At 41.3% G+C, this 25,966-nt stretch overlaps 2 protein-coding genes across 4 annotated transcripts in view; one reads left to right on the top strand and one right to left on the bottom strand.

Annotated features, from left to right (window-relative positions):
* Positions 1 to 486: 486 nt before the first annotated feature.
* L3HYPDH (trans-L-3-hydroxyproline dehydratase) lies at positions 487 to 11,840 on the bottom strand. Its single transcript, XM_063290468.1, has 5 exons — positions 11,272 to 11,840; positions 4,808 to 4,977; positions 3,929 to 4,051; positions 2,065 to 2,202; positions 487 to 1,403 (listed from the first exon to the last, which is right to left on the bottom strand). The coding sequence occupies exons 1-5, from the start codon at positions 11,792 to 11,794 to the stop codon at positions 1,278 to 1,280; spliced, it is 1,080 nt and encodes a 359-aa protein (XP_063146538.1). The 5' UTR covers positions 11,795 to 11,840; the 3' UTR covers positions 487 to 1,277.
* Positions 11,841 to 19,652: 7,812 nt separating this feature from the next.
* JKAMP (JNK1/MAPK8 associated membrane protein) overlaps positions 19,653 to 25,966 on the top strand; it is a 288,079-nt gene continuing 281,765 nt past the window's right edge. For 2 of the 3 annotated variants that reach the window (XR_010066944.1, XM_063290466.1), the window contains exons 1-5: positions 19,653 to 19,806; positions 21,967 to 22,055; positions 22,589 to 22,743; positions 23,815 to 24,021; positions 25,725 to 25,906. Coding sequence is in view for 2 of the 3 variants with exons in the window: in XM_063290466.1 (XP_063146536.1) it covers positions 19,803 to 19,806; positions 21,967 to 22,055; positions 22,589 to 22,743; positions 23,815 to 24,021; positions 25,725 to 25,906 (637 nt within the window). In the remaining variant the exon portion in view is untranslated. The remainder of the gene's footprint in view (positions 19,807 to 21,966; positions 22,056 to 22,588; positions 22,744 to 23,814; positions 24,022 to 25,724; positions 25,907 to 25,966) is intronic. The other variant, XM_063290467.1, reaches the window with a different exon arrangement.

The following is a 25,966-nucleotide window of genomic DNA, read 5'->3' as shown; positions in this document are numbered from 1 at the left end:
TGTCGAATGCAGTGTGTGGAAAAGAGGATTTCAGTAGCTGCAGCTTTTATTAACTTTGCACGATCGGAAACTGCCGGCCTCTACGTTACGCTTCTCAGTGTGCCATTAAAAAAATAATGGGAAAAAAAAACAGAAAAATAGTAAGGATCACTGATGGCCCCCTAAAATTCTTCTTGGTTGTGGTGCCTCCTCACCACACTGTAGCAGTGGAGTGGTCCTAGCCTCCTTGCCTGATCTGACACGCTCTGGTCCAGGCAATTAATTGTTCTGGCTCTCCAGATGAATTACAGCTTCCTGGCAACTCAGCCAGCATGGCCAGCGTTGAAAGATGCTGGAAATGGATGCTCAGCAACGTTCGGAATGATGCAGGTTCCCTACCTCCATCGCAGTGCATGGCTAGACTCATACCAGGATCTGGCAGATTTTTAAGGTATCTGCTTTTAAGTAGGTTAACAGCGATGTGTACTTAAAAGGTAACAAAAAAAATGACCTTTTCATTTGCACTTTATTTAATAAATTCATGTGCTGGCCATCAATCTTTATACTCAATTGATTTTAAGGAGTTGGTTACAGTTCTGCATATCCAACATGGTGCCTGTACTGTATAGCTATATAGAAAAGCGAATGTCAAAATCAGATATAAAAGCTTGTTTCATAAACATGGGCAAGAACATACTGTTTAGTTCTACATGACTACTCAGCACTGAGTCACAATGTACTTAATGAGTTATATTCCCAGTAAAAGTATTTAAGACTGCCACGTTTTTTTAAAAAAATGTAGCCTTCTGTAATTAATATCCATAATGTAATTCAAAGAATAGGTATCTCCTCCCTCCACAAAAAAGTCTAGCAAGAGAATTCCCCTATTTCCACTGTAAACGAAAAAAGTACTGTCATCCTCAGAAATCCTTGATCAATTTCTTTGTAAGCTATTTTTAAATATTTAACATACCTAATGCAATTCTGGTTTGGTGTTACTTACATTTTGCTATCATAGGTTTATCAACAACCATCATAGATTGCTCTAATTCCCCACAGATCCGTCCCTTACAAGAATTTTCTGACATTGAGAAAGAATATTTATGACTTCCCACCTTGCCATCATGTCCCTCTTTGCCAACAAAACATTTTGTAGTGAATTTGGAAATTCTTAACTTTGGCTACACTACTGTGTTTGTCATTCTTTGTATTAATTACCAATAAGAAACGGAGGCCAATACCCCTATTCAAAACTAAACAAAAATGCATCTTTTTCATCAGGGCTATTAAGAAAGCAATTACTTGAGAAAGAAACCATATTTCAGTGGGTCATTTTCTTCAAGAGTGAAGGTTGACGTTCCGGTATAAAAGGATTCTCCGGAGACTTCCACTATAACAGCACTGTAATCACCACATTTAGTTTCCTGGATTGGAAAAACAAGCATTTCGGGTTAAAAAAATAAGCCTGCTCACTAGTTCAGTAATATACAAGCGTTTGCAAATAGCAAATACATAAGGTGGCATATGCACCCAGAATGAAAATTTAAGTGAGAATTCAAAATGCCTGCTAAACACTGGGCAATCCCCAATGCTATGCAACCAGAACATAAGGTAAGCTCATGCCAACAGTATTTTTTCCTTCTCTTCCCCAGTGCTTTATATTCTCCGAACGTCATAAAATCACTCTGTTGGGCTGCAGTGGGAAAGAAATCCGAAACTGGGAATGCTGCAGTGGTGCTACAGAACTGCCCCTCTCAATACGAGACAATTTCTTCCTCCTGCTACAATCATGGCACATTTTGCAGCGGAATGCTCTGTAGGCCTTCCCTTCAACCTTCGGAAAAAGCTACCCAGAAGGTATGTGGGCTTCAGGGAGAGAGAAAGTTCTGTTTTGCAAGCGGCTTTCTTCTCCCACAAGGTGAGGGAGAATCAACTCAACTCAATCCAATTAAGGTGAATTCTTGAGTTCACCTAAACACTACCCAAGGAAAAGCAACTCTACCGGTCAGCCCCTGCCATATTTTTTTTTAAAAAACCTACCCCGACTCCTTCCTGCCCACCCATCCCCAAAAGTTTGGTATTTGCCTTTATTGCTTTTCCAGTGAACAAGGAACCAGTTGAACTGCTTCTGAAGGTCCTGGTCTGGTTCAGCCGAATTAATCCTTTACGGTATTGTAAGGCAATGCGGGCAGTCACACCTGATCCTGTAGGACTTCGGTCAACCTATTTTAGAAATATATGATCTGCTGTATTTTTGTTCATCATTCCATTATGTGATAAAAACAAATCAACAACTTTATTCATATCTGTGCCTATTCACTTTCACCTTTATTCATATCTGTATCTTGTCCACTTTCAATTTGTAGCTGATTGTTCCAATCAAATATGCTGGGAAGAGTTATGTTTTGGGGGATAAACACCCTAGAATAAGTTTGACTTCAGCTTATTATTCAGTATTAATATGGAGAGTGTGCCCATAAAATTAGAAGTCTGTCTTTATGAAGTCTGTGGCAGAAGGGAGAAATCCGTGGCACTCCAGATATATTATTGAACTTCAACACCCAACCAACCACCATGCTGGCTGGGGCTTTGGAAGTTGTAATTCAACCACATCTGAAGCTGGGGAATCATGCTCAAGGCTCAGAGCCCTGCAGGTAATCCTGTCCAGCCTGTGCCTCATTAACACCAGCAGGAAAACACCAGCCAGAAGTACTGACTTAAACAGGTATTACAGATCCTCCCTTAGGCTAAAGAGAGAGTGGCTGTACACTCTGCCTCAAGGGACTACTGCAGCTCACATCAAGGCAGCTGGGCTCACTGCAGGAGCCAAGAGGAGCAGGCCTCCCCATATGCCTGCTGCCCACTGCCCTTCTGCAACTTCTTCCAACCACATTCTGCTCGCTCCTCAGAGCTCTCCCTCTAGGGCTTTTTGGACCTGTCGGGTGGGAGTTGCACCTGGCTGGGGGCCCCAGCACAGAATTAGCCTGTCTCTTTCCTGGCCTTTCCTTTAAAAGGAACCTGAAATTGAGTAAATTTGCAGGAATTATAGTCTCTTACAAAAAGGCAGTACTTGCCTAATTAAAACCAAATTTGCATTTCTCCTTAAAGAGCTCTGCCAATGCCAATTTTTATTTCTTGGCAGAACAGGAAACTCAGGCATAGAATTCTTGGGAGATAAATTCTTCTGATTAGGTTCAATCACATTGCTGTTCAACCACAATTAAATCACATACTGTACTGATTTTCTGGTTAATGAAAAACATCACCAAGAACTGGCCAAAGTGAAATGGTAAAAAGGTAGCTCTCTTTCACAGTACTGTTTTATAAAAGCTATGCAAGTACACCTTCCTTTTTTTGATGCATTCTTACACTAAAGAGTTTTGCATTTTTTATTAGTAAGGGCCTCATGCTAGAAGCCTGGAGAGTCACAACTCTCCCTCCTCAGCAATATGCCCACTCAACTTTTTTTTAAAGAGAGCTGACCAGCTCCACAACAGAAATATAATTTTCCTGCATCACTTCCCATTCTGTGGTAATCATCAGAGCCTTTCTTCATCAAGCATCATCCATGATAATTTGTTAGAGCTAGAAATGTCTTTCTTCTGTTGTAATTTCTGGGTCATTTTCTTGAAACTACTTAACAGATTTTTAAGCTAAAATTAAACTACTGAGATATATTTATTCTCTTATAAGAGCTAGGACAAATAGAATGTTCAATGGATAAAAGCAGAAATCCAGGTCTTATGAGTTCTACACAACTGGCTCCCCTGCCTTTCACACTGCAGACTCTACCTATTCACAGACTCTTGGATAAAAGCAGGAGCCTCTAGGTGGATACATATAAGTTATTTTTTCTGTTGTTTGAGAACACTAGTGGGCAGGGGCCCAGCTGGAAGGCCAGCCAGCTAAGGGCTCCTTTTACTAGATAACAGGTCAGGAGCTTTATTACCTGTGCATCTCCAAATACACATATGTTACTTGTAGGTTCATCACTGAATTCATCTTTTCCATCTGTCAGTATAGTTCCATAAAGGAAAGCCATGTCTTCAATAAGAGGATGGTGAACTTTGAACTAGAAAAGGAAAAAGGGAGTAGTTTAAAAATATTCATTAAAATGTAACCAGAGAAAGGGTTTAACTGCTCCGTTAGACCTGCACGTAGTATCAGTGTCCCTCTCAGGCAGGGGTTTGAGCACTTCACTATGATTTCTTACATTAAAAACTAGTTGGAAATGCTTATTGTGAGCATTGTGATTTGGACTAAAAAAGAAATCAGGTATTAGAAGACTAATATAGCAACCATCCAGTCAGAAGACCAGAACAGTACACGGAATTATAACTGCATATACCATAGTTCAGCTTTTGCTGGAGCTCTTTTAAATTTTGATCTTCTACTGCTCTACATAAGAAGAGCCCTGGAAGATTAGATCAAAAGCCATCAAATCTAGCACTGGTCACAGGCTAAAGATATATATAAAGGAAGTTCAAAAAACTGTAGTTCCTATGCCAACAGCAATCTTCCTCTGACATTCCTCAACAGTTAGTATTTAAAGTAAGCTTATGATTCAGGCATCCAACAACGAATTCCCCAACATATAATTGTTCCCACTCCCAGCACTGCATTCATTCAGAGCGGCCAGACTACAGAAACCTGCTTCTAACTCAAAGTTGTCTGACATATTCTTATACTGGAAAAATTATTTCTGACCTGCCTACAGTGTATTTTGAAAGGGTTAGCTTGATCTTCTTTCATTTCAAATAACAAATCACTGATTTGCAAAATGATGCGTTTAGCTAGTAAATACAATACAAAGCCATGTGAAACGTACCTGAGCCTTTACAGCTTCAGTTACTGCAGATGCTGCATCTACCAGATCCCTAATCTTCGAGGAACATACATCAAGGCCCAATTGTTCAGCACTGAGAAATGCATAGAAAGCACCCCCATATCCAACATCAAGGAGGACTTTTCCATAGCCAGGAACATCAATGGTTATATCTGATGTTCAAGTGAAAAAAACGGGGGAGAGAGAAAAGACATACGAAGTTACTGTTTATAAACATTATCACCTTATTATTCTTATATTTGTTTTTGCTCGATAATCTATCCTTAAGGCAAGAAAAACAAAAGAATTTTAAAATCTGGAATCGATTCCCATCTACCCTTACAAAAATAACTAATATTTATTCTTCTGTAACATCTGAAGATCCCTCAAACATGGTGCTACTTCCTTCTTGTGTCTTTGTCATCCTTTTCTGGCTTCAATCTTTATAGAGATTGGCAACCTTCTTTATAGAGGAAATTACATTAGTGGCAGGATACTAGATACAACTTCTAATTTGTTATTGAGTTACAAGACATTTCATCTTCAGGAGAACTTCAAGATTGCAAAGTAAGTAAAAAATTACTGAGATGATTACAGGAACTATAATCACAATGACACAGCAGTTAAGATAACATACATGGGGGCAACTGTGAGCTATTTGATTAATACAGGAATCTACGTGCATTTAAAAACAAAACGTACAGGCTCACTAAGGTAATCATGAGAGGCAGTGTGGTGCAGAGAAGCATTCCTTCCAAGATTCAAAGCTAAAGCCTAAGGAACAGCAGAAAAGAGGGTTAATTACAGTAGCTTTACATTATCAATCACCAAAAGCATGCAGGCCAAGATACCAGTTTACAACTTTTCAACTGAGATATACCACTTTTGTATCAGTTAAAATTCACAGCTGTGCCCAAAGAATTATTGGATTATTATGTTAGTAAGGATGCCAACACTGAACTGAGATGCCTTACCCTCCTCTCAATATTTAGCTCCTATGATCCTTTAGGGGAAAAGAACCATAGGACCTGTTTATAAGAATAACCTATAGAGGTCTTATTCCTTTATTATTTATACCAGTTTCTTAAACTTTCTCCTCTCAGGACCCCTTCCCACTTTTAAAAATTATGGAGGACCCTAAAAGAGCTTTTGTTAGTTATGGGCTATCTTTATCAATATTTACCTATTAAAATTAAAACTGACACATCCGCTGCTGCTACCGCTTCCCTTGATTGTCTGATGGGATATTTGATATTGTATTATTTTTCAACATAGGATGGCAAATAATTTTAATTTTGCAGATCCCTGAGAGGATCATGGGAGACCTCCAGGGGTCCTAGGATGACACTTTTAAGAAACACTGATTTATACCAATATAACCAAAACTCCAGGGCAAATATTAATTCAGAAGAGTTCTTATCTTAGCTAAGGTTCACCTGAAACTAGCTCTCATAATGGATTATACGCATCAATTTCTTGCCTTCTCCCACAGGAAGAGGAGAGGCTACAGCATCCTCCTATAGAACATCACAATCCAGTCTGAAAATGTTGGTTTGGTACTCAATAGCACAGTTGGGTCTAATAGTGTTGAGAAAACTGCTCAAATATTCATGGAAATGGAGAGGAAATCTCTTTGGGTAAAAAGTAAATCTTGGTATACTAACAAAGACGGCTAAACAGCGAATATAACTAATAAATGTATGTAACCAAAACAATATGACCAGAAGATTGATTGAACAGTAATTTAATTGCAACTCAGAGCATGCTTATAACAGAGAAAACCCCAGCAAACTCACTGGAGATTGTTGTTGTTTATTTGTTTAGTCGCTTCCGACTCTTCGTGACTTCATGGACTAGCCCACGCCAGAACTTCCTGTCGGTCATCAACAACCCCAGCTCCCCCAGGGATGAGTCCGTCACCTCTAGAATATCATCCATCCATCTTGCCCTTGGTCGGCCCCTCTTCCTTTTGCCCTCCACTCTCCCTAGCATCAGCACCTTCTCCAGGGTGTCCTGTCTTCTCATTATGTGGCCAAAGTATTTCAGTTTTGCCTTTAATATCATTCCCTCAAGTGAGCAGTCTGGCTTTATTTCCTGGAGGATGGACTGGTTTGATCTTCTTGCAGTCCAAGGCACTCTCAGAATTTTCCTCCAACACCACAGTTCAAAATCATCTATCTTCCTTCTCTCAGCCTTCCTTATGGTCCAGCTCTCACAGCCATATGTTACTATGGGGAACACCATTGCTTTAACTATGCGGACCTTTGTTGTCAGTGTGATGTCTCTGCTCTTAACTATTTTATCGAGATTTGTCATTGCTCTTCTCCCAAGGATTAAGGGTCTTCTGATTTCCTGACTGTAGTCAGCATCTGCAGTAATCTTTGCACCTAGAAATACAAAGTCTTTCACTGCTTCTACATTTTCTCCCTCTATTTGCCAGTTATCAATCAAGCTGGTGCCATAATCTTGGTTTTTTTTGAGGTTTAGCTGTAAGCCAGCTTTTGCACTTTCTTCTTTCACCTTCATCATAAGGCTCCTCGGTTCCTCTTCGCTTTCAGCCATCAAAGTGGTATCATCTGCGTATGTGAGATTGTTAATGTTTCTTTCAGCAATTTTAACTCCAGCCTTGGATTCCTCAAGCCCAGCATGTCGCATGATGTGTTTTGCGTACAAGTTGAATAGGTAGGGTGAGAGTATACAGCCCTGCCGTACTCCTTTCCCAGTCTTAACCAGTCCGTTGTTCTGTGGTCTGTTCTTACTGTTGCTACTTGTTCGTTATACAGATTCTTCAGGAAGCATACAAGATGACTTGGTATCCCCATACCACTAAGAACTTGCCACAATTTGTTATGGTCCACACAGTCAAAGGCTTTAGAATAGTCAATAAAACAGAAATAGATGTTTTTCTGAAACTTCCTGGCTGTTTCCATTATCCAGCAGATATTGGCAATTTGGTCCCTAGTTCCTCTGCCTTTTCTAAACCCAGCTTGTACATCTGGCAATTCTCGCTCCATGAATTGCTGAAGTCTACCTTGCAGGATCTTGAGCATTACCTTACTGGCATGTGAAATGAGTGCCACTGTTCAACGGTTTGAACATTCTTTAGTGTTCCCCTTTTTTGGTATGGGGATATAAGTTGATTTTTTCCAATCTGATGGCCATTCTTGTGTTTTCCAAATTTGCTGGCATATAGCATGCATTACCTTGACAGCATCATCTTGCAAGATTTTGAACAGTTCAGCTGGGATGCCGTCGTCTCCTGCTGCCTTGTTATTAGCAATGCTTCTTAAGGCCCACTCAACCTCACTCTTCAGGATGTCTGGCTCTAGCTCACTGACCACACCATCAAAGCTATCCCCGATATTGTTATCCTTCCCATACAGGTCTTCTGTATATTCTTACCACCTTTTCTTGATCTCTTCTTCTTCTGTTAGGTCCTTGCCATCTTTGTTTTTGATCATGCCCATTTTTGCCTGGAATTTACCTCCGATGTTTCTAATTTTCTGGAAGAGGTCTCTTGTCCTTCCTATTCTATTGTCTTCTTCCACTTCCACGCATTGCTTGTTTAAAAATAATTCCTTATCTCTTCTGGCTAACCTCTGGAATTTTGCATTTAATTGGGCATATCTCCCCCTATCACTGTTGCCTTTTGCTTTCCTTCTTTCTTGGGCTACTTCTAGTGTCTCAGCAGACAGCCATTTTGCCTTCTTGGTTTTCTTTCTTTGGGATGTATTTTGTTGCCGCCTCCTGAACAATGTTGCGAACTTCTGTCCAGAGTTCTTCCGGGACCCTATCTACTAAGTCCATTCCCTTAAATCGATTCTTCACCTCCACTGCATATTCCTTAGGAATATTAGTGAGCTCATATCTAGCTGATCTGTGGGTCTTCCCTAATCTCTTTAGTCTGATCCTAAATTGTGCAAGAAGAAGTTCGTGATCGGAACTACAGTCAGCTCCAGGTCTTGTTTTTACCGACTGTATAGATGTCCGCCACCTTTGGCTGCAAAGGATGTAGTCAATCTGATTTCGGTGTTGTCCATCTGGTGAAGTCCATGTATAAAGCCATCTCTTAGGTTGTTGGAAGAGAGTGTTTGTTATGCAGAGTGAGTTGTCTTGGCAAAATTCTATCAGCCTATGTCCTGCTTCGTTTTGTTCTCCCAGGCCATGCTTACCTGTAATTCCAGGTGTCATTTGACTGCCCACCTTAGCATTCCAGTCTCCTGTGATGAAAATAAATCTCTTTTAGGCGTGTTGTCCAGTAGGTGCTGCAGATCATCATAGAACTGCTCTACTTCAGCTTCTTCAGCATCTGTGGCTGGGGCATATATTTGGATCACTGTGATGTTAGATGGCTTGCCCTGAATTCGAATTGAGATCATTCTATCATTTTTTGGATTGTATCCAAGCACTGCTTTAGCCTCTTTACTATGAATTATGAAGGCTACTCCATTTCTTCTGTGGTCATTTGATGTGAAGTGGCCCATTCCAGTCCATTTCAGTTCACTGACGCCCAAAATGTCTATCTTTAATCTTGACATCTCCCCAATAACCACATCCAATTTGCCCTGGCTCATAGATCTTACATTCCAGGTTCCAGTGGTGTGTTGATCCTTAGAACATCGGATTCGCCGTTCACCACCAGCACCATCGGCCGCTAGCCGTCCTTTCGGCTTTGAGCTAGCTGCGTCATCACGTCTGGGGCTAGTTGAACTCATCCTCTGTTCCTCCCCAGTAGCATTTTGACCATCTTCTCCATAGACATGGATGACAATGCTTGCACCAACAAAATAAGAAAGCAAATTGAATATGGGTGGCCTTTAACAAGGGTTGGTACAGAAACTAAACATACTTCATAATGTAAAATAATGTCAGGATAGTAAACAAGAGGGTAATATTTGTACCAAAAGTAGCTGAGTACAGATGAATAAATTTAATTTGCATTTTAATGTGAACCAATTTGTTAAATTTCATATTTTTATACCAGCATTCACATAGAAATGCATCCGATGTAGAACAGCTAGATTAGGCAACAGTTTTGTCCCCTGGGCTATTAGACTCCTGAACTCTTAATAATCCCTTCTAACTCCATGGGTACACATGCTGGGTGTAGGACTGATATTTATTAGGATAAAGATTAGAGGAGTGCAGTGGGTAAAGAATGTATATTACATATTGTAATAATTATGGTATTCTTATTTTATTGCTTGAGCCAATGCAACGAAATTTCATTTTAATGTACACTTTGGTATATAGAGAAATGACAATAAAAGTCTGTCTATCTATCCAATTTCCATGCAAAAATGTTAAAAGAATTCACAAACCAATGCGAAAATGGGACAGATCCATGAATGGAAACCAAGAAACTGAATTTGACAGATTAGTTCAGTTCTAGTGATGGCAATATAGACAGCTATTAAATTGGGTAAGATGACTAATATTTGGAACAATCAAGCTTTTTCTCTGGCCATCCTACACATTACATATTTTAAGGACAACCTTCTTTCCATTTGAATTTAATGCCTGCTTTCTTCACATGATGGAAAAAACAGTAGCCTTCTGTTGGCCACTTGACCAAGACAGCAAACCTAAATTCACACCTGTCACCTCCCAGATGAATTACTATAATACCCTCTACATGGGGCTGCCCTTGAAGAGCATCCAGAAGCTACAACTGGTGCAAAATGTAGTGGCGCAGGAAGTTATGTGCACTCTAAGATCAGTGCATGTTACACCTCAGCTTCACAAGCTGCAACGGTTGGCAGTTTGCTTCTGGGTTCAATTCAAGGTGCTTGTTATGACCTATAAAGGTCTACATGGCATGGGGCTGGTTTATTTGAGGGACCGCCTCCCCTCTGTTACATCTACCCATCCCAAAAGATTTGGCAGAAGGGGCATGTTGCAGGCCCCGTCTACAAAGAGTTCCATCCGGTGGGACACAGGAGGAGAGCCTTTTCTGCTGTTGCACCTGCCCTCTGGAACATCATCTCCAGAGGTGGCATTGGCCCCAACCTTGTTGACCTTAGGAAGTCCCTGAAGGCATGGCTGTGCCATCAACCCTGGGGGACACGGGGACCCTGCAAGATGGTTGCATTGTCTGTAAGCTGTAGGCTGGCACTTTCCCACGCTTTTAATTTATACAAGTTTGTCTTTGCTGTTTTAACTTGTGAGCTGCCTAGAATGAAATGAGATGGGCAGCTGTATAAACTTAGATAACTAAATAAATGCAGCTGGAGTCAAGGAAGGGTAACAAGTCAGTATTTCTCAACCAGGCATCTTCCACAGTTGTGAACTCCAACTCCCAGTATTCCAGAGCCAACATGGCCACTGCCTAGAATTCTGGGAGCTGAAGTCCACAGACTTCTGGAAATTGCTTTAGTGGGGAAACAAGTCTTAGTCCAAGAGTGGGTCAGGAAAGGGCCAGCAGGGACCGCAAAGGTCGACCCCCAACAGGACACCCGTATCCCTACCGGTAGCCGCGGCGAAGGCGGGCACGCTGTGGAAGCGAACGCGACTTCCACTGCGCTGCCCATCCCAGGATGCAAAAGCAGTGACGGGCCCGCAGGGGCAGTGAATGGCGACGGCAGTCTCCCCGGGAGAAGGGGAGGGCTGGCAGAGGCCGTAGTCGACAGCAAAGCGGCCCAGGCAAAGGACGGCGTGGCCGCACATGGAGCTCGCGCCGTCGTTGTGCACGAAAAGGGCTCCGACGGCGGCTCCGGGCACCTCGCTGGGCACCAGCACCGCGCCGTACATGTCGCGGTGTCCGCGGGGTTCGTGCATCAACAGCCGCCTCACAGCGTCCAGCTCCGGGGAGTCCAGGAGGCGCCGCCGCCGAGTCAGGAGAGGCAACCCAGGTGCGGGCTCCAGCAGTCCCAACGCGCCCGGCACCACCACCCGGAGCGGCTCTCCTCCCGCGTGCATCTCCACGGTGCGGATAGTCGGGCTGCCTGGCGCGCGTGGGGGCAGCCAATCACCGCGATCGCCCGCAGACATTTTGAGCGACTTTTCTTAACCTCAACGACAACAGACGACTTAGACAAGCGCCGCCTCCCCAACTCTGGCCCGCCCACCAACGCGTGGCGAATGGGGCGGGCGTCGTCGCAATGAGAAAGCCAAGCGCGCTGTTGCTGATTGGCCGGGTGGAGGACTCTTCATGAAACGGATTGGGTGGAAGAACTTGTTTTTTTAAATTCCCTTAAGATTCAGCTATTGGGTGATAAGATTGATGGGTACAGGGTTAGTGAGGTAAACGTAAAGAGGAAAGGAAGCGTCATGGACGACTACTGTTTTGTTTGTACTTCTGGGTTTAATATGTACTGGCTTTTCATTCCTTGTTATGTTGATCGTTGGTGATATAATGGAATCTAAATGTTGAGTTTATGGAGTCCTTGGTGCTCTCTGAGCCTTGTTGTTTTCTTGCAGACGTTTCATTGCCAGGCTCGGCAACATCTTCAGTGCAAAGAGGGAGTGGGCCTTGCTCTCAGTTTATATACCGTGGCTTGCCCTGCTTGTGTTGGTAGGGGTGTTGTTCTCTCCTTGGGAGTTCTTTGATTGGGCTGTTGTTTGCTGCTTGGCTGATTGCCTGAGTTAATAGTTCCTTGATTCAGGTGTATTGTGCTGTTTGATGGTTCATCCGGTGTTAATCTTAGTGTTGACTTTTGCATATCTGGGTGTTGATTGCTGGCAAGGGAGTGTACTGGTCTTTTGGCTTTTCTATTGTCTCTTTTGAATGGTACGTAAATGTTGTTTACCTCTATGTGTCTGTTGATGTCTGCTTGGTCTGAGTGCCAGGCTTCCAGGAATTCTCCGGCGTTTTTGGATTTGGCTTGGCTTAGGATGCTCACAGTTTCCCAGTTGAAACTATGGTTGAGTCTGTCCATGTGTTGTGAGATTAAGGAGTTCTCATTGTGTCTTCTGACTGCTAGTTGATGTTCGTGGATGCTTTCTGCTAGTCTTCTGCCTGTCTGTCTTACATAGTGGCTGTTACAGTCTTTGCATTGTATGTTGTAAATAACTCCAGTTTTTTCTTCTTGGGCTATTGGGTCTTTTGGGTTGCTTAATATGTTTTGAAGAGTTTTAGTTGGTTTATGTGCTACGGTGATGCCATGTGGTTGTAACAGTCTGTTGGTGGTTTCTGAGATGTTTCTGATGTATGGAAGTGTTATCTTTTTCATCGTTTCCATTGGTTGGGCTGTAGTGGGTTGGGTGGTGAGGCACTTTTTGATAAAGTTGAGCGGGTATCCATTTTGTTGGAAGATGCTGTAGAGATGATCTTTTTCTTTTTTTCTGGTGTTCTGGGTTGCTGCAGTGTGTAAGTGCTTGTCTGAATAATGTTCTTACACAGCTTCTCTTGTGGGAGGTTGGATTGTTACTTTGGTAGTGGAGCACTTGGTTGGTGTGGGTAGCTTTCCTGTAGACTTGTGTTTCTAACTTACCATCATTTCCTCTACTGATGAGGATGTCCAGGAATGGTAGTGAGTTGTTTTCTTCCTCCCTTGTGAATTTCATTCCATTAAATATGTTATTGATGGTTTTGTGAGTTTCTTCCAGTTGTTTCTTTCGTATTATGACAAAAGTGTCATCTACATACCAGATCCATACTTTGGGTTGTATGTGTGAGAGTGCTATCCTTTCCAGATGCTGCATTACGATCTCTGCTGTAAGTCCTGAAATCAGTGATCCCATGGGTGTTCCTTTGATCTGTTGGTATATTTCTCCATCAAACTGAAAGTAGGTTGTAAGGCAGAGGTTGATGAGGTCCATTGTCCTGGGTATTTCTATTTTGGTGTATTTGGCTAGGTCAGGTGTGTTTTGCAGAACTGCAGCCCTAGATTCTTTCGCTAGTGCCGGGTCTATGGATGTGAAGAGAGCTGTAACGTCGAATGATACCATGATCTCATCTTCTATTTTTATGTTTTTGATTTTCTGGAGGCACTGTAGTGGGGAGTTGATCGAATGTTCACTCTTCTCTGTAAGGTCTCTGAGCTATGTTATATGCGGGAGTCCCTGGTAATGATACAATGGGCCGAAGTGATGTGCCCGGCTTGTGTGTCTTGGGGCATCCGTAGAAATGTGGGAGGATGGGTCCACTGCTTTTCATCCGCCTCTGTTCTTCTTGTGTAATTTGGCCTTTCTTGGTGAGATTGAGAATTCTTTTTACCTGGTTGCCCAGTTTCTATATGGGATTGGTGTTCACTGGGGTGTAAGTTTCTTTGTCCTCAAGTAAGCAGTAAAGCAGCCATCAACACACATAGAGGTAAATCAAGCAGCAAACAACAGCCCAATCAAAGAACTCCCAAAGAGAGAACAACACCCCTACCAGCACAAGCAGGGCAAGCCAGAGTATATAAACTGAGAGCAAGGCCCACTCCCTCTTTGCGCTAAAGATGTTGCCTAGTCTGGCAATGAAATGTCTGCAAGAAAACAAGAAGGCTCAGAGAGCACCAAGGACTCCACAGTTCAACCCTGAGCTACAAATATTCACTTCAGTTGTTGAGTTTATGCTAGGCTGACCATATTTCCTTGAGACAAAAACGGGACATTGGGATGGCAAAACAGGATGGGGTTAAACTTATGTAATATTCTGTATTCATGAAAAAGTAAGATGATTTTAAAAGTTTTAAATGTTTATATCTTCGGGGGGCGATGGGCAGTGGCTAAATTTAATAAATAAATAATAATAATAAATATTTTATTGTAAAGGGCCCAGAGTCCCTCCTTGGGAGGGAGATGGGCGGTGATAAATCTAATAAATAAATAAAAATTGAATAAATCCATCCATGTAATTTTGGGGGCAATAATGCAGTAGTGGATTGCTTTGGCTTCCTCAATAGTTTTTTTTTTAACTTCCCTGCTGAGCTTGCAGCCCTAGGATCTCCTTGTGGTCTCCCATCCAAATACTAATTGGGCCTGATCCTGCATTTTGAGCTCAGCTAAGACGAGCTAGACCTGTTGAGTTCGTGCAGAAGCCTCTCTACCCTTGCTGGAGGACAGAGGAAGAAACTGTAAGGCTGGAGGAGAATAGCAGGCTGATGATTGACAGTCCTGCTTGTGTATTACACACACGCACACACACGAAAAAAAGGGAACAAAACCTGCACCACAATATGTAGGTAAGTGGGCTAATGGTGAAGGTGTTGGATTGGCACCGCACAGACCTAGATGCTAGCACACCCTCAGCCAAGGAAGCTTCCTAGGTGACTTTGGGCCAGTTGCCATCTCTCTGCCCATCCTACCTCGTACAGTGGTTGTTGTGGGGGAAAATGGAAGGAGGGAACCCTTTGTGCAACCCCTTGAACTATACAAAAGGCAGGAAATAAATTGAACATTAGTGAAATGAATGAAACCACAGCCCCTCCAAGAACATGCACTGGCCTGATCCCCAATATATATTGTCTAAGTATATGAAGCACAGTTGTCTACATAGTGCATGTGTGTGTCAAAGTCAAGATGGTAGCTGGAACTATGCAATTGAAGCCCCACCCTTTTGTTGTGGCCACCATCTTGACTTTGTTGACCTCCACAGACACCCTTATGTGAAGACTAGTTGCTTGCAGATTGTGGCGGGGTTCACTTTTGCACACACTTTTTGCAAAGTGTGATAACTCCCATGTACTTCCTTAGGATGTAGTAAATCCTTAAAAAACAGACCCTTGTCCTCCATTCTAGACATACATTTTACCAGTGTTCAAGTTAATTTAAATGGTTTCAGGTGTGCTGCTCAAACTTCAGGCTAGAAATGGAGATTCAGGCACATCCTCCTTTGTTATTTCAAGGGCCTGCCTTTGGAATAGCTCTTCCAGGGGAGGTTTGATGGTTGAATGCCTTATTTCTCTACAGCAGTATCTCTATGTCGGGGAGGTACAGAATTTCTGCTGCCATCCAGCTGTTCAAGCTGAAACTGAACTCTGGCCAGAATGAAATATGGTAAGAAAGAAAGATCCCTCTCTGCTTGGGGGGAAGCCAAAGAGCAAACACTGTACTGAGCATTTTCCAAACCTAGGCAGAACTCTTCTGCAGGTGAGACAAGAAAGAGATTATTTGGATCAGAGAAAAGGATAGTAATAGAAAATGCTACATCCTTTTCTGTCTTTCAGTTTTCTCTTGCAGTTTGCTGGAAGAACGGTCTTGTCTTCACCCAGATTTCAGAGTTTAGATAAAAAACTGGAAGGTTTGGAGAACAGAAGGGCCTAGTTCCTTCTTCCTGCCTGCAGCCTCTGTGTAGCAGAGAAGTGGTTGCTGGCCTTAAAGGATGAAGCAGAGTAGCTTGGCCCTGAGAGAACAGCTTTCATTTACCAAGAAAGATGGGATGACTCAAGCACATGAATAATACCCCCAAGATTAAAAAAACACAGGCCTTCCTGTCAAACTTGAGAAAGGGAAAAAAAAAAATTCAGCTGATTCCTTCCTGCAGTGACCAGGGAAACAACGATCATATGATGAACATTCTAATCCTGGAAGATTATCTGTGATATAACTGATAATTTTATCCACTATTACATGGGTAGGAAAAATGCAATAATGCCCTCCACACCTTTTTAAAATTATATGTGCAATCTCCTCCAATATTTCATCTAACTTAATAGATGTTTTTGACAACCCCCTTTTCCCTTTGTATCCTTTCTTATCCCTTCCTCCCTTCCTTCTCTGTTCAGAAATGCAGGCCTTACAGCAGCTCATATGCCACCCAAGGCCTCTCAAGTTGAGGACTTGGCTTCAAAAGTGGATGGTCTCAGGATCTGTGTTTAGGGGAGGCTTCAGGGATTTTAACCCCCTTCTCTGAACTCTTCTCCCCCAGAAATGAGGTTACGGGGGCCACATTTCAGGTTGAACCTATAGTATAGCCAGGTAATTATGGGTACCTTAAATGTTTTCATGCTGTTTTGTACCTGAGTTGGCGTTATAAAGCTATTGCTGTAATAAATAATCAATTTTTCTTCATGACATCTTTACATCAGTGCTTTGGTGTGTTTTTTTAATCAGAAAAGGTCTTATAGATGTAACACTTCAAGCGTGCATTGGTTGAGGTAAACCAGTGTTTCTCAACCTTGGCAACTTTAAGATGTGCGGACTTCAACTCCCAGAATTCCCCAGCCAGCCATGCTGGCTGGGGAATTCTGGGAGTTGAAGTCCGCACATCTTAAAGTTGCCAAGGTTGAGAAATACTGATGTAGACTAATGGTATCCTCATTGTCAACGACGATTCTACATCAAGAGATGGAAAGAAATACAATACTTCCTCTGGAAGAGAATTCTGAACTGGGATGCAAACTGGGTGGGGTGGGGGAGGCCTTCCTAAGAGACAGTGTGTGGTCTCCTAGGCTAAAGACTTTAAGGATGTTATAGAGATTACCATCATGCACTGTTCCCAGAAATATACTAGAAATTAGAGCAGCTGTTCTAAAATGGGATACATACATTCTCTTATTTGAGTTTCGATGGACATCCCTGTTACCCTCTTCTGCATTAATGTAATGGTTAATGTGGCAGAGAAAGTAGGTTGTTTTAAGGGTGTTTTAAAATTCAGTGTCTCCTGTAGCCAGTGAGACCCAAGAGCATGTATTCCCAGCTGCAGTGCATGTGATGCAAAATCAGGTTGAAGCAAAGCACAGAATTATAGGCTGTGCGTTCAGAACATGTTTAACATGTTTAAAATGTACGGGGTTGTTGTAGAAAACAGGAGGAGAAACAATGGGTTTAAAGTACAAGGAAGTAGATTTCAGTTGGACATCTGGAAAAGTTTCTTAAAGATAAGAGTTGTTCAACCATAGAACAGACTGCCTCTGGAGGTGGTGGATTCTTCTTCACCAGAGATTTTAAACAGAGGCTAGACAGCCGTATGTCAGGGATGCTGTAATAATGGATTCCTGCACTGGGCAGGGGGTTGGACTAGATAATCTCTAAGAACCCTCAACCCCCTACATTCAATTATTTTATTTATTTATTTATTTATTTATTATTTAAATTTATATCACCACCCATCTACCCCAACGGGGATTCTGGGCAGTTTACAATAAAAGTAATAATAAAAACATATAAACCTAAGTTACAATCTAAAAACATAAATAAGGTAATGAATATAAAATCCAAGAGGACATGGAATCACAATCAGTAGGGGATGCTATGGCGCCAACCACCCCCAGGTGGAGCTGTTACCCTCCCCATCCCAAGCAAGCCGGCAGAACCAGGTCTTCGATTTAACCTTTTAATTGTATCTATAGTGTTTCTATTTGATTTGGTTAAGCTGAAGTTGAAAGACAGGCATGCTTATACCGCTAAAACTCAGAATATTAAAAAAAAATCATCATATGATAACTGTAATTTAGACTTTTAAAGATTCTAGAGTTTTGTCTTTCATTTAGAAATTGCTTAATAACTTAGCAATCTGCTGAAATAAGTTAAATGTATTAGCATAGAACTATTTCTAAGCAACTGTATCAGTCTTGAAGTAATATTCATTGCTACTGCATTTATTTATTTTTCTTATAAACTCAATGGCAATTAAACCATCTATTTCTGCCCATTTTTACCTAAGATTTAAAGATGGCATTATTTATTTATTTACTGCATTTATATCCTCCTGCAACCTGACAATTTAGTGACTACCTGACCTGAAATACTGCTGGACAGTTTGCGTTTTAAAATAAAAGTAAAAACAAAAATGAAAAACCATATGCATTTTGAAAGGAACAGACACAATACCCTGAAAGAAAAGTCACTCCAGAGAAAAACTGAGAGGAGTCACCCAACCCCCAGGCCTGGGAGCAAAGCCAAGTTTCCAATGACTTTCGGAACATGATGAAGTTGGGAGCCATATGGCCAGGGAGATGCTGTTCCAGAGGGCAGACAGAGAAGGTGCACTTCCTAGGTCCCAATAAATGACAAAACATTGTGGAACACCTTCCATTCTCTAGTTCCGTTCTATAGTTATTTGACATTTTAACAATTTCCTGAAAGCTGTCAAGGAGGTGGCCAGCCTGATCTTCAGCAGGTGACTGTTCCAAAGCAGTGAAAGAAACTTAGATTACTTTTGAGTCAGTATTATACAATCAAGAATAATTTTTTTTAAAAAAATGTGTCAGAATCATAATTTATCCTATTCCTTAATACCATGGCTACATTGTTGATTCAGCTGAGAGGTTAATAATTAACTAGTCTTTCAACTAATTCCCAGTATCTTTGCTTTATATAATTCAGTGAATATTCTGTGTCAAGTGAATAGGTTCAGTTAGGTTCCTGCTCAGCAGTCATAAAAATATTGTGTAATTCTGATGTAGGTCATCTTGCATATGCATGCTAAACAGTTGCTTAATTGACTTCTTCAAAACTATTTGTTTTCTTATTCCATGAAACATAAACGGTAAGATGCAGATGTTTGAAAGTGTCCCAAAAGAGCAATACATTTTCAGAGTGTTTGTTTATAGAAAAAAAACCCTTCTAACTCTTGTTGCATCTATTCGATAAAAAACGGATCCTTTAATAACCCCATAAATGGGATCTCGTTTTATAACATTATAATGCATGATCTGGTAGAACAAAACTACATCTTTCCGATATCCACCCATAACTCCTGCCCACTGGCACAGGTTGGTGGGGAATATAAACTAACTAAACTAAACCACAGTCTTTCAATGATCTAGTTTCATCAGACTAAATTTTACATATATAGAGAAAATTGGCTGATGTTGATTTGCGATCTATTTAAGGAAGTGCGTCTTCATTATTTCTATCTCTACGGGCAAAAAGAGCCCTACCTCTTATCTCGTCATTTCCGTCCTCCAGGGTTAACTTTCCTCCAACGTAGGAAGTGAACTTTGTCTAACGAGGCGGAACCCAAGTGACAGCTTGTGGGTTCGGCTTCCCCACCCACTTAAGGGCAAGCAGACGATCGAATCAGTAAGCGGTTGCGGCAGCTGAGTCGAGAGCTGATTGGCTGGATATTTGAGTGCTGTCAAAACCCCGAGTCTTTGTCGTCCTTCCGTGGCAGCCGGACTGGACCAAGATGGGTGAGTCTGAGTTGCGGGGAAGGTCTCGCCGTGATTGTGGCCAGTGTTAATTTTGCCTGTAGCTTGACGGGCCACGCAGACCAGTTTATTAGGAACAATAGCACCGGGTTTGTTTGTAGCTTGAACGCAACTCACTCCCTCAGTTGACAGAGGGCAGGGCTGGGTCCCGAGCAGTCTAACCATCATCCCTAGAGAAGTTCGCCCTACAGAAAAGTGTCGATTGCACGACCACCGAGCAAAGCGCCGGAAACAGCTTAGTTTTGCACACCGTCGAATTTTCAGCCAGGTTATACAGAATATTTTTAAAAACAATGGAGCCAAAAGGCCTTTCAAAATTTGAAGGAGCTGTATATCTGCTTGGTGTGGTATGAATATATAAAAGCAGGTCCTTCACAACCAACAGTAATAAAAGCTAGATCATTAGGGCAAAGCGGTGCACACAGAGCAAGAATTGGCTTTCTGTGTGTATCTGTCCTGAGCTGTGAAAAAAGCCATGTACGTATAGTTCATGAATAGGTTAACAAATTGTGTTAAATGTATGCAAGAGGCAAGAGAGATGTCACGATCGATCCCATTCTCTCAAATGTCTCATGTATGTTTATGGTACAGCATATATAATTTTCTGGTTCTGCTACCTCTCTCTCTTTCCTTAAATTTAGTCATTATTCCAGGCTTTTTGTAGATTTTTTCTCTTTCTCACTTCTTTATAATTAGAATGGGATTCTATTTTCAGGTACTGTGTGTACCTGAATGTTGTGTGACTTAAGGGCAAAGATGAATATAAAACTAGTAAAGTAAGAAAATGCATAGTTCCCATCATGGTACTCCCTGAGCAACATTAAGCAAAGGGCTGAGCAACATTAAGCAAAGTTCAGACAGAGGGTAGGAAAAAAGAAGCCAAAGGAATTAAAAGTATATTAAGAAAAGGAAATATAAATCTATATCTCTCTATATCAGTCTATCTTTGCAAACTATCCTTGCTTCCACCATATGCATTATCTTTTGTTCTTTAAACTTCTCACCTTTCATTTTGAGGATCTCATAACTCCATCCAATCATGACTTTCTCCCCCTTCCTCTTGACCCACTCACTCTTCTTATATTTGCTTTGCCTATCTTTCCTTATTTTATTAACCCTATGTCTTTTTGTTTCTCTACAAATATGTTCTAAGTATCTCATTCCCACTGCATTCAGCTTATTTTTCTGCTTCTTATGACATACTCAGTTCCCATTTCCCTATACTAAAGAAGGCAGAATGAGACTCCCATACACAGCTATTTTGGTTTCTTTTGACAGACATTCATGCATTTATTCCTTGCAACATATCATATATTACCCACTACCTTTCTACAAGAATTTGCATGTCTTAAAACTTCTCCATTTTTTTCACCTTTGATAAACATTCCACCATGTTAAGAAATACATTTGCTTCTCTAGTTATTTTGCCATTCATTTATAATGTGCAGGTATTCTCTATCTTGTCTTTGAAACATTGATTTTCAAATCCATATTTCTTATAGCACTGGCTCCTGGTAGACTTCTGGCTGTCATTCAACATGGGGCCAGGTTATATGTAACACTGCCTCTTCCAGATGGTTTCTGGCTGTCCCACCAGATAGGGCAGAGTGGGCATGCTCTGGGTCTCAACTGTGAAGCATTTGATGGGCCATAGGAAGTATGTCTTCTTTGTTCTGGTGTCTGTCCTGCAGAACAGCCTCCCCCCAAGATATGGACAGCCCCAACCCTGTTGGTCTTCTGGAAGGCTGGGAAGACCTAGCTTTTACCCCAGGAACTGGGACCAGGGTATTAATAGAAATCTGGCATGGGGTAGTTGTGCTCTTTGGTTGAGCTTGTTGCATTCTGGCCAAAATCTACTAAACTGACCAGTATTGTCATTACTGTTAGCAGGGAATGCTACATGTGACACAGGCTCAGCTAAAGATGTTAACCTAGTCCATGCTTTTTCTAGCTTACTAAAAAGCATTACTGTATATGAAAGCCTTGCATGACCAAAACGATGATGGCTGGTAGAGTGCAATTTCAATGGACCTATTTAATAATGACCATGGTGTATGGAGGATTGCAAAAAATCCAGTGAGAATTTATAGGTAAAAAAATTATATAAAGATTCAAGAATTATTCACTTTTTTTGTGTGTAAGCTGTAGATATTCAGCCAGACTGCCTTGGACTTTATTGTGGAAGAACAGTAGAAATTATAAATGGAACTGAAATTCATGGTGATTGTGGGGTAAGTTGTAGTTTTGGAAATTTTTCAGAATATTTAAAACAAGGCTGTGTTGCATTTTATAACTGTTATTGGACATGACTAGGTAAAAGGTTGGGCTGAATGTCTGGCTTGAATTGCTTTTATAGATTTTAATTATTATTAGGACCCCAGAGTACTAAAAGCCAAAGGGAGTGAGTAGCCACAATATTTGAGGAAGTATTCACTGTTTACAATCTGCCTAACTGTCATAACTCTGCCAAAAGATTTTTTTCCCTATGTTTCTCCATTGAGAACAGCACATTATGTGGAGATGAAAGAGAAAGGTTTTATAGCTATGGCATCCCAGTAGTAAAATGTCCCACTCTGGAAGGCCAGGATGTAGCCAACAGGAGTGTCCCTTTGATACCAAGAGAAGACTTCATTTGCTCAATCTTCGTATCTCAGTGATTGTATCTCAGACTGTAATTTTAACCTGATTGGATATCTGTTGATATGGGTAGGCTGTATAAATTAAGTAAAGCCTTTATAAAATGAATTGTGATAAAACTTTCCAGGTATGTCCCAGAGGACAAAGAAGTGATGCCTATAAAATCTGCCAGCAATGTATGGGATCTCCAGAACGCTATGATTGGCTTTATCTTGGCTTTATGGCAATGCTACCTCTCATTCTGCATTGGTTCTTCATTGAATGGTATTCAGGGAAAAAGAGGTAAATATTTATTAAAACAAGATGAAGTTTTAGCTTAACAATAAATATTTAACTTTAAAATACATTCAACTTCTCAACTGAATATGTAAAAAATCAGTTATTTATAGAGAGGTGTACATTTTTTTCACCTCCTGGAATGTAAATTCAGTACTGTAATAAAAATATAAAGACATTTTTAGTTCAGCTCACCTGCTGATTATGAAAACACAGTTGTACACTTTTCTTGCCAATAGTGCCAAAGTAGTTTGTCACTGGCTTTTTCCAGGATGTTTTCAACTTCTCACTCTAGCCTACAGTCCTGGGATTCCATAATAGTCTCCCATCCAAGTTCTAGCCTGGCCTAATTCTGCTTAGTGTCCAAGCCCAGGGCAGGTCTCCCAGGTGCTGCCACCTGGTGGTACTGTTATTCTAATGTGTGAACTTATAAAAATAACTAGATTTTAAGTTTGTGTATGTATGTATTGATATGATCCAATAGCTTCGTGTGGCACAGAGTGGTAGGTGGCAGTATTGGTGGCAGTATTGCAGCCGAAACTCTCCCCATGACCTGGATTCAATCCCAGCAGAAGCTGGATTCTCGGGTAGCCGGCTCAGGTCGACTCAGCCTTCCATCCTTCCAAGGTCGGTAAAATGAGGACCCAGCTTGCTGGGGAAGGCGATGACTGGGGGAGGCAATGGCAAACCACCCTGATATAGTCTGCCAAGAAAACGTCGCAAAAGCGGTGTCCCCCCAAAGGGTCAGACATGACTCGGTGCTTGCACCTTTCACCATTGATATGATCCTAGGTAAATTTGGTATTAAAAGCTCTTATTTTTAAAAATATTAATGAGAGATTTGTCAAAAGTTAACTCAGCTTCCGAACTTCTCTACAATTAAGCAGGCTAAGTCTGGAAGGTCAGGACACCTTTTTCACATGGAGAAAATGTTCTTAGATCCTGCCTGCTGCTTATGAGAGAGATGTCATCTTGAAGGTCCTGAAATGCTCCCCAAGAGTGATAAGAGAGTTAATGTTTGATGGCACTCAGCTGTCTTGTTTTCAGTACTTGTTTTATTTTATCTTTTCTCTGTAGCTCCAGTGCACTTTTCCAGCACATCACTGCTTCAATTGAGTGTAGTGTGGCAGCAGTTATTACCCTGCTTGTAAGTGACCCCATGGGCTCTCTGCACATCCGTTCGTGCAGAGTGATGATGCTTTCTGACTGGTATACAATGCTTTACAACCCAAGTCCCGATTACGTTACTACTATTCACTGTACCCATGAAGCTGTCTATCCCCTGTGAGTACATGACTTGCAACCTCTGTTTTAACTATTTCGTACCAGGTGCTTTAGTGGAAGTTCACAAAAAAGGTCTGCCAGCCTTCTGATACTTTGAACAAAAGTCAAGACCTTTGCACTGCAATTACCGTGTAATTCAGTTCTAAGATTATCTATTCAGAAGTAAACTTTCTGGGGTTAAATGTGGTTTATTTCTAGGTAAAATGAGTATTGGTGTATAGCTTTAGCTACTGTCACGACTATAGCCAGTGCAAAGTTATTTGGTAGCCAGGGGAAGGCACAAACGTAACCCTGATTTTCTTTTTTTAAACTTTAATTATAAACAATAGGCTAATATCTTTTGTGGCAGTACTTTTGTTTAACATCTGAGTGATGGGATTGGAATTGCAGCTGCCATAAACAGAATCAAGGGAATATTTCCCATTCTCTCCCCCCTACCCTTGCTTGTGCTCCTTATCAATCACACCCTCCATGTGATTGCTGGGAGCTAAAAGTGAAACAGAAACAGGAGTTCCTAGAGAAGTTTCATTTTGAAAGGCTGCTCTAGGATCCCACACCTTCCTTGCAGCAAGAAGACAAAGTCAAGCCTCTCTCCCGTCATTTGCCTGACATGGCTGACAGGGGAAAGCTAATTTAGCAACAAGCACAGTATTGGTTTAATTTAGCAACACAGAAGCTAGCAGCAAGGCAGTGGAACACCAGCACATCCTTGTTTCATCTCTGAAGTCATTTCCCCAGAACAGATGGCTATTTGGGGCTAAAATTAACCCTCCATCCCCACTCCACTGCTGATTGGGCTGTGATGTTTACATAAAGTGCATTGTGCAAACATGAACTATTGACTGGCAGCTGCTCTCTAGAAATTCAGGCAGGAATTTTCACAGCGTTCTTTTCCCATGCAAAGTGGGTACTTTGATATATTAATTCAGGTATACAGTATTACTAATTAAACTGCAAACAGTAGTTTTCTGCTTTGTTGAACTGTTCCTGCTCATAAGCAGAACCTCACTTGATCACGATAACTCAGGTTTCTCAAAAACTCTGATATCATGACCTATGAACTGGCTCCTAAAGTGAGAGCTATTATCGTCCAAATTCAGAAAACTAGTGATAAGACATGAGAAAACAGAGAAATAAATTTAAGTTTGGAACAGCCAATTTGAGTTCATTGTTCAGGCTTTCTCAATGACCCTTTCTCATGTTATATAAATTCTGACAGCTGCATGTCTGTACTTACTTCAACAATAACTGATTCATATGGATCCTTTGGATAATGTGGATGTCAGGCTATGTATGGTCTGTGGTAATAATTGGGATGGCCAAATTGCCACCCATCCTCATCTGCTTAGGTTTTTCCAGTTAAGGAAAATGGGAATAAGATTAAGAAGCACATGTGCTGGAATACAATAGAGATCCCTTTCCCATGCTGCAATCAAGGGGACAAGATGTGACAGTACCAAGAACTCTGATCTTCATTTGGATTGCAAGCCTGTCTGTAGTATGAAAGCACAGTATTGATATAATGCTATAGGAAAGACCTAGAAAGCTGCCAAAAGGGATAGAACATGGCTTTTAGGACAGACTGGTTCACTGTCTTACAGACAGTTTGAGAAGAAGTAAGTTGTCAGTGATTTTGTTATGCAGCTGTTAGTTCTAGGAACTTTAGGTCACAGTGTGCTAATTTTGATAATCCTCTCTTTCAGCTACACCATTGTATTCATATACTATGCCTTCTGTTTGGTGTTGATGATGATTCTTCGTCCTCTGCTGGTAAAGAAGATTGCTTGTGGGCTGGGAAAGTCAGATAGATTTAAGAGTATTTATGCAGCTCTTTACTTCTTCCCAATTCTGACTGTGCTTCAGGCTGTTGGAGGTGGCTTGCTCTGTAAGTTCTTTTATATTCCCTCCGGTATGAAACACACAGCCTGTCGTGGAAGTGGCAGGA

The sequence above is a fragment of the Candoia aspera genome, chromosome 1 (assembly GCF_035149785.1).
Source record: "Candoia aspera isolate rCanAsp1 chromosome 1, rCanAsp1.hap2, whole genome shotgun sequence".
Classification (NCBI taxonomy): Eukaryota; Metazoa; Chordata; class Lepidosauria; order Squamata; family Boidae; genus Candoia; species Candoia aspera.
This window is presented reverse-complemented; position numbering and strand designations above follow the sequence as displayed.

Bases quoted from the DNA above. Each gene is read 5' to 3' on its own strand.
- L3HYPDH (XM_063290468.1), bottom strand. From the start codon at position 11,794: ATGTCTGCGGGCGATCGCGGTGATTGGCTGCCCCCACGCGCGCCAGGC. The intron at 4,978-11,271 runs GTAGGGATACGG...CTTGAACATCAG, and splicing joins CGCCTTCGCCGCGGCTACCG to ATATAACCATTGATGTTCCT. The intron at 4,052-4,807 runs GTACGTTTCACA...TTCCTTTTCTAG, and splicing joins CTGAAGCTGTAAAGGCTCAG to TTCAAAGTTCACCATCCTCT.